Raw genomic sequence first — 19,895 nt, 5'->3', positions numbered from 1 at the left:
GCTGTGTGTCTATTCAGTTTGAAACAAACAACCTAATATTGGCTTGTCTTTCATGTGTAAAAAATATTAACATCCTTGACTCAGTGCTGGAGAGAGGCATAGTTAACGCTTTTATTCTAAAGTTGGCTGATTGAAATGTGGGGATGCTGCTGGAGGGATAGTGGCATTGAGAAATGTTTGGGCAGAGCAGTGTGCAAATGTGGTAGTGTCATTCAATTAATCTTGTGTTAAGATTTTGATTTCTGTTAAGATAAAGAATCTTTAATTGTCTGAGTTTCTTCTTAGTGATATTCATACTGTGTTCCTGCTCTAATGAGACAGGACACAGATGGGAGATTCTTGGGTAGTTATGAGTGATTTGTTAACTTTGAATTGTCTTCCAGTATTGTGAACATTACTAAGTGTGGCAAGCCTTCACAGATGAAGGCAATTTTAGCAATTCAGGTCCAGAGCAGACCACAGTGCCTGTGAGTTTAGGTTAAGATGCAATCTTCTAGGCAGCCGTAGTGAAGTGAACTCTTGCAATTATAGCTGGTTTGGAACTCGAGTGCAGTGCACCATTTTACAGGATATTTGAGGCTGGTGCAGGACAGCAAAGTGGGGTGAAATGCTGTGGGTGGGTAAGTTGGCTATTGAGAATTGTTTGGGGCTAGAGGATTTTTTTCACGTTTGCTAGTACTTCTAATTAACGTTACTTTTGTCTTCAGTGTCTGCCCCAGTTAACTCTTCTTCAGCTAGATACTGCTTTCAAAAGTATTCAGTCTTTCAGAGACATTAGGGCTGTAATTCACACAGGCCTACAGCCCAAGCTTAAAGTATCACTAAACATAATTCAGACTTGTACTGGTGGACAAGAAAATAAGGACAATACTGAGCAGGACTTGTGGCTTCTTCTGAAGTAAAAATGTGCTACTAGACTTATTTTAAGAAAAACATTTATTCATCTTACAGTATGGTGTTATATGCGTCCCATTCTAAAATGCATGGGGAATGAAAGTAATCATAGTTTTATGATAGGATGAAGGTACCTATATCATAGCATAAAAACTCCAAATGCTTGCTTTCTGCAAATTTTTTGCCAATGCTATCTTGAGTTACATCACATCTTTAAAGCATATGCGTTTTTAGCAAAAGAGATGTCACTGAATATGATAGAGCTGCATGGTGCTGATTTCTCTTTTGTTCAACCAATGTTAGTCTTAAGTGCTATACTAAACATGCTTACTTAATGTACACAAGAAGCTTCCAGTAAGCTACCGCTGTTTATAAAAAGATTTTGATAGACTTATTTTCAAATTGCTGAGGTTCTGCTCTCAAGGGAGGTATGCCACCATTCGAAAGGCAATAAGGGGCTTTGGGTTTGTTAACATGCTAGTACTGCAGATCATTAATGATGGGGAGACAGAAGAGGTGGTGGCAATTGGGGAGGAAAGGTGCCTCGCTAATTGGAGGATCTTTTGTCATTTTTAGGAGGGATGTCTGCCAACTAGTTGAAATTTGCAGCAGGCTTATGTCTTGAGGAACCAAGCACATGGAGAAGCTTTTCTGTTAATGGTGTATTTATGTCCTTTGTACTCATAACCTCAAAATGGATTGATGGTTGTAAGCTTAACTATGGGGTGTTAAATTATGTGTAAAATTTTGTCTGCTACTAAAACGCAACAAAGGCAGGTTGAAGTGTAGTTGCATTATTGGTAATAGAACAGCAAAGTAGTAGCTTAAGGCAGGAAATACAGAATGTTTTAAAAATTGAATACGATTTTCCATACTAGTGAAGTTTCTTTCCTTTTATAGAGAACTTGCCAGTTTTAGCATTTGTTCTGTTTAACATCTTGGTTAATGATCTGGATGATGGATGGGGCAGAGCATACCCTCAGCAGGTTTGCTGATGACCCAAAGGAGGGTGGGAGGAGTGGCCGATAACACCAGCGGGTTGCGCGGCCATCCAGAGGGACCTCAACAGGCACGGGGCCCTTGCAGAAAAGGCGGCGAATGGCATCCTGGGCTGCATTAGACAAAAGTATTGCCAGCAGGTTGAGGGAGGCGATCCTTCCCCTCTAACTCAGCACCGGTGAGGCCACACCTGGAGTTCTGTGTCCGGTTCTGGGCTCCCCAGTCCCAGAGAGGCATGGACATACTGGAGAGAGTCCAACAAAGGACCACAGAGATGGAGAAGGGACTGGAGCGCCTCTCCTGTGAGGAAAGGCTGAGAAAGCTGGGACTGTCTGGCCTAGAGAAGAGAAGGTTGAGGGGGCATCTTCTTAATGTATACGTAATAAAATATGTGAAGGAAGGGTGCAAAGAGGACAGAGGCAGGCTTTTCTCAGTGGTGCCCCGTGACAGGACCAGAGGCAATGGGCACAAACCAAAACACAGGAGGTTCCCTCTGAACATGAGGAAACACTTTTTTACTGTGAGTGTGACTGAGCCCTGGCACATGTTGTGCAGTCTCCGTTCTTGGAGATATTCAAAAGCTGCCTGGGCACAGTCCTGGGCAACTGGTTGTAGGTGGCCCTATCTGATTGGGACTGGATCCCCAGATGACCCCCAGAGGTCCCTTCCAAACTCAGCCATTCTGGGATTCTGTGATTTTGACAAGGAAAATGTTAGTAGTTGGTACTTTTTCAGACAGAAGTATCATCTCAAGCTCAATTCTTTTTTTCTTGCGTGTTATCATTGCGAACCTGGCTGTTTACTAGACTTGAATAAAATCAGTGTTTTGACAATGAAGAAAGCAGTATAGGCAATGAGCTTTGTGTGCAACTCAGTAAAGGAAGGTAGATACAGATTGCGTCACTGTTACAGACACTTGCAGTTATGTTGTGATGTACATCGAGGAAAATATTGCAGCATTTGATTGACTTTAAATCCTATCGTGTGACTAAATGTGAAGATTAACAAAGCAGTAAGGGCGTATTGAAAACATGATAATACTCATCTTTGAGCTCAGTTATTGATAGCATATCTAATAGCAATAAGTATTTTTTTGTTTGTAATGGAATGTCACAAGGATATTTTTAGAAACCAGGAAGAGGAAGGGGAATTCAAAATTATTACAAAGAACTGTCTTTTTTAGGCCTTATGTAGTTGAACCATAGAATATGTTAGTAGGAGTTGCTGAAATTTAACAGAATTCAAGAGGGGATTGCACATTTGCATGCCTTCTGGCCTGTCTTCGGATTCTTAGTGAATTGTGTTACAGTGTTCTCTTCACAAAATTGTAATAATAGGCAATAATAATTTTTATTAAATTTCTAAAAAGCTATATTCAGTCTTCATCAAAATTTTATGCCTGTAGTGAGTGACAGGCTCTAGAAAAACAAGTCAAGTCCCTTCTAAAGTACAACTTACTGTAGTGCAGTATTTCATTTCACCATTTTATGCTGTTTATTGTCAAAGTGTGTTTAGGAGGAAACAAGCTCACCTGATTTTTCTTTTTCTAATTATTATTATTTTGTTTTTACTTTGCTCTGCCAGGGTTCCATTAACACACATGAAACTTCCATCTGACCAGTTATTCAGTAGTGCCTCTTCCTAGGTTAGGATCTGAAGAAGCCACAGATAGTAGTGCTGCTTTCAGTTTTTGTAGAGTTGGGTCATACTTGTTTCAGTCTTCATATCCCTGCAGAAATAATACATGAAACTTCAAGAAATCTTGCAGTTGTCTCAACAAATACAGTTTCTTTAATGCTAAGAAGTTCAAATGTTCTTAAAAGTAAGAACTTAAGAAATGTCTTAATTACTGGGGTTTTTTTTAGTTCACAATATTTGTATTTTTAAAATTATTTTAGAAGTAGCTTAAATGTTTTGCTAAGCTAGCCTGAAAATCAATTCTTTACATGAAAAAAAAACTGCAACAAATATGCTTTAGAAATTGTAATTTCTGAAGAAGCTGGATAGAGACAAAATGGGTTTTAGTCCTGATCTTAACTCTATCTCAAAATAGCACTCTTCAGAAAACTAAAAAATTTAAGATGTTCTTTGCCTCTAGAAAGAGAGTTTTCAGTGTTCAGCACTCTAAACAGAGCTGGAATAGCAGTAGTGTTAGAGTGTGTGTGTGTGTGTGTTGGTTGTTAGTACAGCAGTGCACTGGAGATGAGCATTTTTGTTTTTCTTTGGCTTACATGCACATGAATTACAGTTCATTTTTGTTTTTAAATGAAATCAGTGTGATGAAAAGCAGGGCTTATAGGGAACCTTTTAGGTGCTTCCTCCATGTATTCCTTTTACGTGTTACATATCTTATATGGAAATAGATGGCATTTCCTGAAAATTTATTCCTTTGACGATAATTGCTACAGATACCTTATGAAGTTCCTTAACACGTGACTTATTCCACAAATATCTTCATGTGTAAATTAAAGTATCTTACAAACTTAAGTAATCTGAAGTTACTACCTGGGAAAATACATAGCATTATATCAAAGTTTTGTATTATCTTTGATAGTGTTAATATGCAAAAAATACCACTTAATACCTTCAATTTACTTTTTTACAAAAAAGCCTCAATGCTTGTCTTCTAGGGAAGGCCAATAGCTGGAAATGGGAAAGGACATGAGCTAAGTGTTCTACAGAAGAGAATTCAGTATTTGTTTCTTAATTCTCTGTCTTTCTTGGGCTGATATGTCACAGGAAATCCAGACCTTCTATCAGTGTTGCTATATACAAGTCACTAGCAAGTGAGGGTTCTGCTGTGTTAGATCTAATAGTTATAACCCAAGTTCTCATCTAAGCTATTTTTGTGAAGGATTGTTGCCCGTTCAGAAACCTACATTATACAGCTATTTAAGTTAGACAAACCTGTGTCATTCTGAAACTGGAGAACAATGTTTTGCTAAGTGGACACCAAACCTTCATTAATTGCCATTGATCAGCAATTTCTGCCTCCTAGTCAGCTTCTGACTTAATAATTTTATATGCTGCCAGCTTTTTTTCACTTTGGAAATCCGTATTTCTTTTTCTATATCAAAAGCACTGTTTCAGTTTCCTCTTGAAGATCTTTGTGCGGTTCAGAAAAGGTTTTTAATTGCTGCTTGAATATTCTGGTTTTTTGACAAGGGGAATAAAAATTACCAACAGAATTATGAAATTAATCAAGTTATTTCAATAATTAATATGGAGTAGTGATGGCTAACACCTTCTGTTTTGAGAGCTTGTTTGCAGGTTGTGGACTTTTTGTTGCTGTTGTTATAATACAACTTGGTCAAATGTAAGTGTTCAGGCTGGAATTTTCCTGGCTGAGTATCTACTTAGAATTACACTTTTAAAGCTCTACTATAGCTTAATTGATTTTGTGGTATATAATTGGTCAGGGATATCTTTATAACTCTTTGATGCCTCAATGTTTGGAATGGAGAAGTTGCAATGAGAAAAAGATTTTTACGCTACACTGTTAAAGAATCAGAGTTCTGAGTGTACACAGCAATATCACAGGTTGATACTGTGAAAGCAGCTGAGTGTTAGTCTTACCCCCAGCTTGCAACGTGTCAGGGCAAAACACGCACCTGTCTTGCGAAAAAGTACTTTCACTTAGTGAAAGGAGTTTCATACACCAGACAGCAATGTGGACAAGCCTAATTTTTGCTGTGGCCTTTGCTGTGGGATGAATTCTGCAAGACTGTGAGCCAGTGTGGCACCTCACCCCCAGAAAATTGCATTGACATGGAATTGGAGATGAGTATGAAGAAAGATAGACAGTCACAGCTCACTGCAGTCAGTCTTGTCTAGTAGTTTTAATATCACAGTGGAATTTCATAATGTATGGCACTGGTTCTGATACGAATGCATCAGAAATATTCTATTTCCCATCATTAGTGTCGGTAGAAATCAGAATAGGTGTTATGCAAAGATTTGAGTCAAAGGTGTTTTATAAGAAATACTTTTCTCATGCACTGTAATACAATAATTGTGAATAAGGAATTAATTCTCTTGATCTTGAAGTTCCTTAGGTAGGATGTGGAAGATGAGGGCAGGCTAGGTATACTCTGGCATGTAAAACTTTTGAATAGAAGCAAGCTTATTTAGGAGGAGGAAGCAAAGAGCATGGTGAAATGGCGATATGCGTGTAACAGTTTAAAGCAGGTAGGGAAGAGATAAAACACATTAGGTAAGGTGCTGGAAATGACCTTCTGTAGTTGACTGAAACACACATCTACAGAACCTGGAGCAGGACAGTTGAGTGCAACATGTACACTGTAACCTGGCTGTGGCTGGGATAGGGAAAACGCGGTGAAATAGAAATCTGAGCTGGATGATGAGCATCAAAGAATGTGTGTTGTTCCAAGAAAATAGAAACTAAAGTCAGCTTGGTGGGGAAGCACTGTTGTTATTATGATCAGCTAAAGAAATACATATGGTATGAATAAAATGTATTCTTTTTGAATGAAAATTTCTGGCGGAAGAGGTAATATAATAGCAATACAGCAGAGTACTATTTGAAGCTGCCAAGTCCTTCACCCATAGTTTCTTAAAATCAGAATGATGTTTATTTTGATAGTAAATTAAAACACTGTAAGAATTGTAATATGAAGTTACATTGAATTGAATGGTGACAAACTGGGTTAGCCTTATGTAAATGTTGGTCTAGAGCTCATTTGCTTTTGAAACTGAAGCTTTTATAAACTAAGGAAAAAATTATTTGCAGTGAGGGTGCTCAAACACTGGAACAGGTTGTCTAGGGCAGTCTTCCAGCCTACATTCCTGGAGGTGATTAGAACCTGACTGGACGAAGCCCTGAGAAACCTAATGTAACTTTGAAATTAGCTGTGTTTTGAGCACTGGGTTAGAACAGATGACCTTCAAGTCTTTGTTTCAATCTAAAATATTCTGTGATTTTTAAGCTCCACCTAGTTAATAAAGCAAATTTGACTGAGTATCTTTTCATATGAAGAGAGCTGGAATTCCTTCAACTCAAAAATGCTAATAAGGATATTAGACTTCTATTTTGGGGGAAGAGAGGAATTGATCTATGAAGAAAACTAGCTATGTTACCAGGTCGATGAGTTAGCTTCTCTGCTGTGCTGCAGTACCTGTTTGCATGTGCTTAGCCTCTGGAACATACAGATTAATTTGGTTCAACTTTTTCCCACTGTGTTGGGGCATTAAGCTAAACTGAATTACTTTCTTTGTTGTGTTGAAGAACATGCATGTGATTTGTTACCATAGTTGAGACTTTATTTCATTATTGCTCTAATAACTTGGTCACGTGCCTAAATCTTTTGGAGTCTTATTTACTGGGGCTACGTTGAAATACTTGTTGTGGTGCACTATGGAAAATTACTACTTAAGGTAGAGATTAGGAAAAGAATTGTAGAGGAGCTGGTAGAGGTAGTTTGTAGAATTAGAAGAGTGATTATCAAATAGGAATAATTGCAGTGGAGTTCCCTAGGGCTTGGTTCTGAGTCTTAGTATTTATATTAGTATGGCATGTCATGATATTTGATGCAAGGAAAATATTGTCGATACACAGGTAACTTTACAAGAAGCTGCTCTGAGGAAGCTAGACTGTTTGGAAAGAAAGCACTGTCTGGAGCAAAGCGGGTAGCACAACTGAAACTTCATCTGAAATGATGCATATGGTTCTTGCCATCTGTAGTCAAGAAAGAAGAATAGATAATACTAGGATAGGTGCACAGATGAACTACAAGAAAGATGAGTGGAATAGGGAGTCTGGCAAAATAACCTAGGAGGAGGTAAGTTCATCTCAGCAAATGTGGTGAGGCACTAGTCACCAAACAAGGATAAAAACTTCTGTAAGTTAAATGAAGAAGTTGGCACAAAAATATTTTTATGTAAATTAATTATATGAAAATATCTGGTCATCATAATGTTAAAAGGTTTTCGGTAAGACTGGGGAGGAAAAGGAATGTCATAAATTTAGAAAAGACATCACGTGAATTTCTGTAACATAAAGTAACATAACTTTTAAAAAGGAAGAAGCAGTCAGTTCTAGAATATTTTTCTTGCAGTCTTGCAAACTCGATCACTAGCTCTGCATGATGTTGCAGAAGCAAGGGGAACAGGTTTGCTAAAGTAAACATGGTCATAGAACTGTATTAGCCTTAAAAATCAAATGATTGGGGCTGTTAATTCTATACCATGACAAGGAATTTTGATACAAGAATAGCACAGAAGAAATGAAACTGTCTGTACCAGAATCTTGTTAATAGTTCTGCTGATAATGATCATAATCTCTTCACAATACTAAATACTGAAAACTCAGATAGCTTTAATCATATGTGTTCTGAGAACAGAAGCATTTTCTTTGATAAACTGACTGGTGCTGTTATTTCATAGCATGTTATGAGCTCTGTATCATATCTTGTAGTAGTAACTTAAGCACGGCTTCATGAGACTTGGAAAAGCCAAGCTAATGCTTCCTGGACAGGTCCCTGTTCTTCTCTTAATTTTCCCCTGTTTTCCTATGTATAACATGTATGGGTTCTGGCACTCAGCAGACCTGTTTTGTGACCTCCAGTGTTTCCAACATTTCTACCATGTTAGAAAATGAGCCCAGAAAAAAAAGATTGCCATTGTTTTCTGTTAGATTAATGAGTTAAGTCAGTGCACTGAATAGCTTGACAAGTAGCAGAACTAGCACTAGGGATGGAAAAGGATGGCATAGCTTTGGTATATGGGAGGAGGGAAGAGTAGGAGTGGGGATAGGGTGGAACAAGACTTTCCTTATTGGCAGTATTGGAGCGTTGATGTGTTCAGCTGCAGTCTGAGTTAAGCAATCTGCTGTCTGTTTTCTTAATTTAATGTGTTTTTAGTAGCGATACATGATATTGATAGTTACTTCAGAATTTGTGAATATTTTACGCTTCTGTAGTGTTAGTTATATAGATAATGCAGCCTAATTTTATAAACTGTCATTCACTTTGCCATCATAAAGTAGACTTCCTGAATTTTCTGGTGGAGTCCAATTTCTCACCTTAAACTGACAAAACAGAGAATCTTCTGATGTATGTCAAGCAGGAGGAATTGTTTCAAGCAGTGGTGGGAGCTACACCGAAGTGGTTTAGGTCTTTTCCTTCTTTTGTTATGCTAAGAAATTGAAAATAAAATGAAACATAATTGTGAGTACAACTCACAACTGAATTAAATTTGGATGGAATGCAAGTGGTCTTTTAAGCAATCAGGGGCCTATAATGGGAAGAAGGCAGAGTCCAGACATGGAGGTCCAATAGTAATACAATTTTCCCTGTTTCTGCTGTAAGAATGTTTTGGGGTTTTTTAATATAGTTAAGTTAATGGGTTCTTCTGTAACTAAAAAGACATAAACAGTTTTTCTAAAAGTCACTAAACATGAGGGAGTTATGGGAAAGTCTTTTGCAAAAATAATAGTATGTGCAGTTAAAAGGTAGTTATGTCAGACAGAATATTGCAGTCTTTAGGAGAAAATACTGTAACTTGTTCCTTTTGGGTTTGAGCATAACCATACTGCAATTCCATTGTGCCACTTAATTCAGTTGCCACGTTTGCTTCAAGTGAGATTTCATTTTTCTATTTTCTTCTGAAAAATAGGGGATACTACCTCCTTGTCAGGCATGGACTTATTTTTTAATTATCTTTCAATAGTGCAATGGAGATGTGAAACCCTATAGAGATTCTTAAATATCATTGAATAGCAGTGCAGGAAGTGTACTAAAAAATTCAGAATAATCAGTCAATCTCCACTTCATATTGTTGTTACAGCAATGTCCTTCATATCATTGTTCCAGTTAATGTCCTAACTGCAAATTTTAGAGAGGCAGATTAGTCACAGCATGTGCCTGGAAGACTGCCAGAGCTCTGTAGCAGTCGTCTTGCTCGATTTGACTGCCAGTTCCTTTGATGTTTCATGTTGTGAGGCAGTGGACTTCTGCACAAGCGAGTGGGGCCAGCTTCTATTATTTTAAACTTTTGTGTGAGAAGTCCCCTAACAGGAGGTGTGCATTTGAAATGTCTCTGCCTTAAATGTAAGAGTTCTGAGCTAATTTTCATGGAAGTCTTTAAAATCTCATTACTTTAATATGGTTTATTGCAAAACTCCAGATTTTGCTGCAAGTGCAGGTCAGTAGTGAGCTCTCACAGAAAAGTAGTATTTTTCTTAATTTGACACGTGTGTCAGTTTTATTGAAGAACTACTAAAGCCTTTCAAAACTTGTTGGTCATGAAAAGGTAATAGTTTAAGACTTCTGTATTCCTTTGAATGAAAGACTTGTGTTCCACTGCTTGGAAAAAAAAAGACAGATGCTCGCCTTGCTAAGAAAATCATCACCTGCATGATATGTGTGCATCCACAGAAACTTCAGAACGATACAGCCTTTTTAATGGGAGTGGAATAGAGGTAATAGAAGCCATTAAAGTGTATGCATAGAGAGGTGCTCCAGGCCTGTTTGTAGAACAGACAAGTATTTGGGATTTTGAAATGTGCAGGTATTAGCTTAGTATGTTGGATCAATCTAATTAGTTAACTTACTGTCTTTTTCTAATATAGCCAGCAGCCAGCTTCGGGTGTAGCCTATTCCCATCCAACTACAGTTGCTAGCTACACTGTCCACCAGGCACCAGTCGCTGCGCACACCGTTACGGCAGGCTCTGCCCCCCCCGCTGCTGCATATGGAGGCTATCCTACAGCACACACAGCTACAGATTACGGTTATACACAGAGGCAACAAGAAGCTCCACCACCACCACCTCCTGTCACTACGCAGAATTACCAGGTGGGTTCCAAAAAAAATTACTGCTGTTGGACAACTTAAATGGTACATTAAAGGGGGGAAGCCTGTTTGAATAAGAGAATGTGATGATACTTACATTTTTTTTGTTCTGTGAATCACGGTTTGAGTACAACTCAAATTACTTAGTATCAAAAACTGGTAGAATGTGAAGCAGCTGCAGTCTCATGTCGCCCATATAGAGGATTATCAGCACGAGTGCTGCAGGAGCTGAGATTTAGACATTCATACAATAAGCAATGAACTGATGTTTACCTCCAAGTGATTTTGTGAAACTACTGCTGAAAAAAGTAGTACTGTCTTGTCTCAGCTAGCTTAAATGTTCAAGCAGTGTGCAGTAAACTGGGTCATGGAACTGATGTAGCTGAAAAAACTGTTTGCACAAAAATTTTCAGTGGAGGTAGAAATAGTTCCCTTGTCAAATTCCTGGGTGCCACAGGAGTTCTAGTATCAAACATACGAGGATAGAAGATAGCCCTAGGAGAGGAACTACCCTTTGGGTAGTTTTTGGGTACCCTTTCTGAGATGACGGCCTAAGGTCATGTGGCTACAGGCTTCTGTAAAAGGGAACTGTTTGTCTGTTTCCATCTTGGATGCTGAAATAGTACGCCTCTTGTAATAAATTTTTTACTTTTTAGTACCTAACTTATCAAGGCATTATCTAGACTCTAATTATAGTATTTTGATTTGTTTAAAAGGACTATACTATGGCTGCATGTTCTCAATTCTTTTATAATTTGTTACATGAATGAATTGTAACATACAACTCTTTCCAGTAGCACATGTACTCATAATTATGAGGTCCGTTATTAGATGCATTCGGACAGGAAAGAGTCCCCTAAACTAAATAAATATAATTCCATTTTACACAGGTTGGATGAAAAAGAGTTTTTATTGTTATATTTTTGTACATTAGTACATTTCAGCTATAGTAGTTCATGCCTTGCTACCTCTCAGTTGATGAACTCTACACTTTACCATAAATATGGTGAGCATGAGAGAATATATGTACATACATACAGTGGCTTCCAGGCCCTCCCCTTCTAAGGTACTAGCCATCTCCTGAATTCTAGAGGTGTCAAATGGGCTACTTGCCTTGGCATTATAGACTAGATATGGTTCCCTAATCAACTAGTTGATACTTTTAAAGCCTTTTCTACTTTTTGGTGTATCATCTTCATACTCCAAAAATATAACCAAGAAAAGTATTGTTAATGATGGGATTTTTAAAGCTAATATAGGGTCATGTTTGTAAACTTGTGACTCTATTGTGGATTGTAGAAATTCACATTTCGTGGAGATCTGTAGCGGGTTTTCGCTTCATATTTTTTACAGAAATGTAATCTGATATAGTCATGAAAAACTAGTGAGAGTGATTGCTTTTCAGTAACAAAAATAATTTGTTAGGGAAAGTGATTTAATAGCATGAGATTAATTTCCTCTATTCAGTCTGAAAAAGACCATGAGGGTTGTTTTCAGGCCCGAAGTATCTGTAAACATAAATTTAATTTCTTTAATGCATTTATTTGTATATACTGTATCTGTAAATGTTTTTTTAAAATCTACTTTAGTAGACCAGAAGAAAATACATTGCTGCTTTGACTCTGCTAATGACTTTTATTGCTCCAAATATATACTTAAGGGAGAAATTTGCTGGTTTTTTCCTTTTCGAATTCTTAGGATTCCTATTCTTATGTTCGATCCACCGCCCCAGCTGTAGCATATGACAGCAAACAATACTATCAACAGCCAACAGCAACTGCGGCGGCTGGGGCAGCTGCTGCCCAGCCTCAACCTTCAGTAGCTGAATCGTACTACCAGACAGGTGGGTTGCATGATTCAAACTGCTGACATATACACAGTCTGTGTACTACTTTAATCTTTAATACCTTAAAAATACTTTTTTGAATATTTCACGTTATCCAGATTTTTTGGTGGTGGGTTTGTTTTTTAGTTTTGTCATGTAACCTCTGTTAGTGTGTAGAAACTCTTGACTATCTCTGAGGTTGGGGTTCTTATTAAATACACTCAGAAAATATTTCTGAGCAAACTTGTCGATTTGTCGAGAAACCTTGCTGAAGTAAGTTCAAATAGTCAATGGTGGCTTCAGATGATAACTTGGTTAGAAATACTGTCTTTTTTAATTCTTTAGTTACTTAATGTATGTAGTTCCTTAATTATTGGTATCATGATTGCTACAAAGCATAAATACTATTTACTTTTTTTTAACTTTAATTAGAAATAATAGGGAAGTTTATGTGTACTTTGGTTCAGTGTACTCTAGTAAAGCCATTGAACGAGAAGGTTGTTTGAAAGCATGGCAGCACAGTTAAAAATAAATAAATAAATCTGAGGCTTACTAGTTTGAGCTGTGACATTATTAAACAGTTGTGTGATACATGGTACTCCATGTATAACCATGACTGTAAAAAAAAAAAAATCCCGACCACAACACAAAAGCCCAAAACCAATCAAACAAAAAAAACCCTAAAACAAAAGCCACTTGTTAGGCATTTATTCCCCAGCATATCATTATGCATCACTTAATATGGATTGCATTTCATTCAGCTAAAACATATCAATGTTTGTACACTTTTATTTTCTGTCCCAATTAGCTCCGAAAGCAGGATATAGCCAAGGGGCAACTCAGTATACCCAAGCCCAGCAAACACGACAAGTGACAGCTATAAAACCTGCAACCCCAAGTCCAGCAACAACTACATTTTCTATATATCCGGTATCCTCTACTGTGCAGCCAGTAGCAGCTGCAGCTACTGTTGTTCCATCCTATACTCAAAGTGCAACGTACAGTACAACAGCGGTTACTTACTCTGGTAAGACTTTTGCATATTATGTTGTGAGGTCTTTGCAGTGGTAACAGGAGAGGCTTTAAATACTCAGAATTTTAGCATTCATGTTCAATTACATCATAGTCTACTGAGAAGTATCAACCAGTTAAATCATTATAATGGAAAAATATTTTGCTGTATCTTTAAAACAGGTTTGATGTTTGTATGTGGCTATTCTGTTACATGTGACAATATACGAAGTGTTGGTATTGCTATGTGCATGGTGTTATGTGACTTACTGTAAGGTTTGGAGCGAAAAGATGGGGGATAGGAAAAATCAGGAAACACATCCACACAAATATTACCCAGGGCACTTGGAAGGGAGCATGCTGCCATCAAACAGCAGTTAAAGAGACAGGGAGGAGCAGTCCAGTACAAATCTTGTAAGTTTGGATTGTCTTGACCTAAAAAGGGAGGAGAATAGGTGATGAAAAACAGACTTTCCTTCAAACATTAGAAATCCACAAAGTAGTTAAAGATTAAAAGGTACTAACTTTAAGGCCAGATGGTAGTCAACTGGCATATTATAGCTACCTTGAACTTTTTGTTTTGTTTTCTGTTTAAAAAGGGATTTTAAGACTTCCTTGAGTCAGAGCCTGATCAGAGGATTAAAATAGTTGAACCAGTAGATGTAGAAAGTTTATGGGAAAACTGGCTCAAAGGTATGAAAGCCCAGTTTCCTTGATTACTCAACTTTGATACTGGAAATCAAGGACTGTGTAGACAGGATTTAGCAAGCAAGCAGCTTCTCTGCACTTAAACAACTAAAACCAGTGAAATAGAATGTAATAGCACTAGCCATTCTGTCTTTAATCTTCATTTTTTTTCCCCTTCCTCTACATAATGTCTGCCTGTCTTGCCATTTTGAAACTTGAATAATAAATCTGGTTCTGGAAGACTGCTTACTTCAAGTGGCCTTTGATAAATCTCTTATTAAAATTCTTGTTACATCATACTTGGTCTTAGGAGATGTACCAGAAAATTTCACGTATTCTTTAGGGATGCTTTGATATATCTAACATAATTGCGTGTCTGCAAAGATGTGTCTAAAATCAAATATGTTCCTGAAAAAATTGGTAGCTATGTATTTGTGTACTGTGAAACATCAAGAAAAAATTCAGACTGCCTAACAAGATCTCAATAAATTGTTTATATCATGCCCTGCCCCCCCCACTCTATTATGCAACATGTTTTGAGTTAGTGTATTATGTAATTGATACGTGATGTACAGTGATGTAACATTTATTTTATTTTGATCTTTGAGGTACCTCTTATTCCGGCTATGAAGCCGCAGTGTATTCAGCTGCATCGTCCTATTACCAGCAGCAGCAGCAGAGCTGCTGCTGCTGCTGCAACAGCTGCTTGGACAGGGACCACCTTTACTAAAAAGGCACCATTCCAAAATAAGCAACTGAAACCAAAACAACCTCCCAAACCACCCCAGATCCACTACTGTGATGTTTGTAAGATCAGCTGTGCTGGACCACAGGTACCTGTATTATGTAATATTCTGCTATACGCTTTAGTCATATTTTCTTCAGCTAAAAAACTGACCCCTTTAAGATTAGTTATTAATTTTTAAAGATCTGATTCTATACTTCTATTAAAGGAATAATTAAATGAAAATGTGTGCTACTATAGAAAGAGTTCCTATGTGAGGACGAAAAGATACATCCCCTTAGCTTGTACTGAGAAGCTTCAGCTGTGCTTTGGACTTCAGAAATATTCTAAACTTTGAATTTGATTTGCTTTTTTAGCATAGCAAACTTCTTAGAAAATACTTTTTTCAAAACTATGCAATTACATAAATTTTGTGAATGGTAAACCTGAAGACTTATTTTTCATTCTATTCCAGCATCCCAGTTTAGTTTCACAGTGGCTACAAGTGCATAGAAAGCAGACACCAATTCATGCAGAATGTTTATGTGTGTGTCTGGCTAAACAGTTCTTGGTATTTAAGTAAACTTGTCATTATTTCCCACCCTGTCTGCTCTCTAGATTGCCAGTGAATTGCCATAGAGGAACAAATATCAATTATCTGCATTTCATTTGCAGCACAGCTTTATTTATGCACTACTTTCTGTTGCATTGATTTTTCTTAGTTCTCTGGATACACTTAATCACTGTGGTCTTGTAGTTTGAGGAAGATTCAAAATCAAGAATAATTGAATGCAATGCAGGAAACTGCAATTTTCTGATCATACCAAGTTTTCAATGTAATATCTGTTGACCTGTACTTGACCAATGAATTGAGAAGTTAGAGGAGAAGAGCCCATATTGTATTATCTAAAAGTGGAATCCTGGTGCTGGAGAATAAAATCTCTTGGTCTTAGAAGTGGCCTGCTAATGCCTTGGAGCATATCATGGAAGAAATATTCAGTGTAGGCAGTATTTCTTACACAAAGCATGTGTTTTATGCTATGTCCTGTATTACATGTATTCACGTGAATGATGAACAAGCAGTACAAAGACAGCTTAATTGTGTGTGTATTGTTACTTTAAACAGACTTATAAAGAACACTTAGAAGGCCAGAAACACAAAAAGAAAGAAGCAGCATTGAAAGCTTCCCAGAACACCAATAACAGCAGCACCTCTGCTCGTGGAACTCAGAATCAGTTGCGCTGTGAGCTTTGTGATGTGTCTTGTACAGGGGCAGATGCTTATGCTGCCCATATCCGTGGAGCCAAGCATCAGAAAGTAAGAGTTTTCTCTTGTTCTTATTATACAAGTCAGTCATATATTTATTCCCATTGTTTTCTCTCATCTTAGAGAGGAGAAAATACGCAGAAACAATATAATTTGAATTATTTTGTTTAAGACGTTTAATTCTGCTTTTTGTTTCAAACATCTTTAAGCTCACTATTAGAAGGGCCTTGTTGGGAGAACGGGCGAAAAGTATTGCCACAGCATCAATTAGAAGAGGATGTATTGGGGAAAGCATGTAAATTGTAGACAGTATAGGGTAAAATGGGGAAAAGAGTCAATGAGGACATGTAGTAGCATGCTTGTGTCCCCTAACTCTTTTGAAGGCTTTTCTTGACATTCATCTAATTTATCTGGTGCTATGAAACTTCCAATGCACTTTGAAACACTGTAAGCTGAGTTGGTGCCAAGGGACAGGACTATTCTGCATCCCCCCGCACCTTGGTATTTCTTGCAAAGAAACTTGGCACATGGGAGCAAGGGACAATGTCCTGTAGTAGACTTTATAACGAGCACATTTGGAGGACTTCTTCTAAGCGTGTTTTCGCTACTGTTTGGGTGCAGTTTAGGTGGGCATTCTGGAGTAACGGCTGGGTTGCACTATGAACCCCTGTGACCTGTGTTTTAAATTTGGCCATACAACAGTAAATGCAATAGCAGTGTAGAATACTTGTTTAGATATTACAGATTTTCCTCATAGCTCTGGAAAGATTAATGTCAGTAACAAATACAATATTAATATTCAGCTTTTATAGCTCTTTGCATCTCAGAACACTGTACAAAGTGGCATCATTAACATCGTTCCTATTAAAATAAATAAATCTCTTAGCAGATTTAAAACAATTTTCCCAATACCATTTTTTGTTAGTACAAGAGCAAAAATTATAATTTAGATAGACTTGCCTAGTGTTCTTTCTTCCATTAATAAGTTGAGCCATTAAATTTTTGGGTTGTGCCCAATAACTCCATAGATATATGTAGTATAGTGTCTGTTATCCATAGATATTAGGATGTAGCTTTCTCTTCCTCATAGGTAGTCACTAACCACTGCTAATGTAAGTTGTTGTCAATGTAAAAATGAAATCTCAAAGGGCTCTATTCCTGTGATACACTGAAGAATCTTGTGCACTCTGCTGGAAAAAAGTAATTTTGAAAAGTTGCTTGAACTTCCAAGTTATAGTATTATGTGACACTAATATGTCTGTATTCTGATGGGGAACATACTTAAAAAAATACGAACAGAAACCTAAGAAGTGTATGTATAGTTGTGTGTGTATCATGATTGTGTACACGTGTTTGCATTAAAGGCATGTCTAGCAGATTTGTATATTTTTACTGCTACTTTTAAGCCCAGTCTTTAGTTTTGATTTTGCATGTTTTGTTCTTACAGACTACATGCATTGCTTTTTCAGGTGATGGTCAGCTGTCACCAAAAAGAAGTATTATTCTATCTCAAGCATGTTGTGGAAGGGCCTCTGCTTATTACTTCTAAGAACAAGCATGTACCTTTCTACTTTCTATGAGATACTAAAGAGCTCTGAAATATGCGTCTCACATACTCCTTAACTGTCTCTGCAGATGTGCTTTAAAAAAAAAACCAAACAAAAACCTTTTGTCTAAGGAAGCTCTTTAGTTCTGCTAGGTAACCTGGGAAGTCTTTCAGTATGAATACTCTTAAAATGTAGTGATCGAAAGAGACACTATTGTTGAATCTGATTTAACTCTTAGTTACAAATATTATTTGGAACCAAAATAGTTCAATCTACTATACTTTTTGGAAGGAGAGTAAAGACAGGCAGCTATTGAAGAATTTCACCAGGCTGTGGGTATCTCTAGGTTTGCTTTTTTTATTAACAACTCAGAGTTGGGCCATCACCTCAGTAAGTGGCAACTAGGTATTACAATTATCATCTTATGTATGCTTCCAACACAATTACATAATAGATTTAAGTTCACTGTAAGTTTCCACTAGGTTCTCAATTCTACATTCTTCTAGAAGTCCATTAATTTCCATCGATCAACACGTTCTGTCTCAGTTCTGCTTCTTGATCTTAGAATCCATTGGTCTGTCTCGAAGGATCTTAGAATCCATTGGTCCGTCTCAAAGTTATAAAAGTCATTGTCTTCTTTCTCATTCTTTTTTAGTAGAAAAACTCAGTATTCTATTTAAAACTTCCTAAATTCTAAGACCTTAACCTTTTAGTCTCTATTATAGACATACCTCGCTTCTAATCTATTTTCTGTCTGCATCAGTTAACTTTAATCAGCTTATTTAATTATTCACCTACCTTCTGAGGTCTCATTTATCTCTATCTACTGATTAGCTCAGCTCGGGATTAATCCAACCATGGAGGGGGCTATACAATGGACAAATGAGCAGTACAGCATAGTCTTGGAATTGTTTACACACCTGTGGTTACACAGCTGTGAGCACCTTATCATTAATCCTATTTCTGTGATCTTTATGTAATAGCTATTGATTCTTTGAAGTCTATAATTTTATAGTTTCAATTCTCTATTTTTCTTAACACAACAAAAGAGTCACACTGAAATAGCTTAAGCAAAATGTTCCCTTGAGTTGTTGCTGGCTTGTTGAGTTTATTGGCTTTCTGTTCTCATCTACACAGCTTTTTTAGTAAATGTCTGAATTTCTAATGGAAATAAGCAATGTGAGATAACTCTTAACTGTTTCCTTGTTACAGATTACAAGAGCTTTTACCTGTCTTTTTTTTTTCTTTTTGCCAAGATCATGTTTTGTAAAGAAGCAATAGCTGACTTTTTAATTCTATTGATTTTTTTAGTTATAATGCTGCTTTTACTACATAATTTTTTACAGTTATTCCAGGAAGATCATATTATTAATTTCTTTTATTCTTATAGGTAGTAAAGTTGCACACAAAACTTGGCAAACCCATTCCTTCAACTGAACCAAATGTGGTTACCCAAGCTACTTCCTCAACATCCACATCTGCTTCCAAACCAACTGCCTCTGCTTCAAATATAGCAACTAGCAGCAGTACTGTGAACTCCTCTGTTGCATCCTCTGCAGTGAAAATTCTTACTCCCACGGCAAACACACCACTTAACACTGCGTCCAACAACAAACCATCTTCAACCGCTGCTAATATAGCTGTAAAGAAAATATCTACACCGAAAATAAACTTTGTTGGCAAGTACAGAAGTCAGTCTTTATTTTGAAACCTAACCTATTCCATAATTTTTTTTTTTAAGACTTAGTGCAGCAAATACAAATGTATTTAGTTAACTTTGTGCATGAGTAGCTGTACTGTGTTTGAGAGAATTACTGATAGGTGAAAATAAGAACATAAATGAAAGTTTTGCTTCAAAATTACGGTGTTTTCTGCCCAGTTGTCTCCACCTGACCTCTCTTGGAGGCTTCTCCCACCTTCAGAAGAAGCCTCCTACCTTTGGTTTCTTATGTAATACCTCCCGGAGTATTGCAGTTCATAGTCCAGTTGGTCCTAATTTCAGTACAGCCCGGGCTGTTAAGGCAACCTGCAGTAGGTTGGCAGTTGATAACTGGGCAACCAAAATATCCTTGTAACTGTGGAAATCTAACAGTGGAAGTTTTTGAAATGAGCAGACAGACACTTACAGATG

At 37.2% G+C, this 19,895-nt stretch overlaps 1 protein-coding gene and 1 non-coding gene across 2 annotated transcripts in view; both read left to right on the top strand.

The window, feature by feature from the left end:
* The window catches only part of ZFR (zinc finger RNA binding protein), a gene marked incomplete at its 5' end in the record, with an annotated part of 44,115 nt that overhangs the window by 5,083 nt on the left and 19,137 nt on the right, over positions 1-19,895 (top strand). Inside the window, 7 exon segments of the mRNA XM_035902748.1 lie at positions 10,481-10,706; positions 12,402-12,546; positions 13,337-13,555; positions 14,835-14,904; positions 14,906-15,059; positions 16,077-16,268; positions 19,155-19,455. Of these exon segments, the coding sequence (XP_035758641.1) occupies positions 10,481-10,706; positions 12,402-12,546; positions 13,337-13,555; positions 14,835-14,904; positions 14,906-15,059; positions 16,077-16,268; positions 19,155-19,455 (1,307 nt within the window).
* Positions 7,970-8,106, top strand: LOC118453173. The gene has a single exon (XR_004843108.1). It is a non-coding gene; the product is annotated as a small nucleolar RNA SNORA66 (small nucleolar RNA).

The sequence above is a fragment of the Egretta garzetta genome, unplaced genomic scaffold (genome assembly GCF_000687185.1).
Source record: "Egretta garzetta isolate BGI_Z169 unplaced genomic scaffold, ASM68718v1 scaffold59, whole genome shotgun sequence".
NCBI classification, from domain to species: Eukaryota; Metazoa; Chordata; class Aves; order Pelecaniformes; family Ardeidae; genus Egretta; species Egretta garzetta.
Note: the sequence above shows the minus strand (reverse complement) of the source record. Positions and strands in the feature narration are given on the sequence as shown.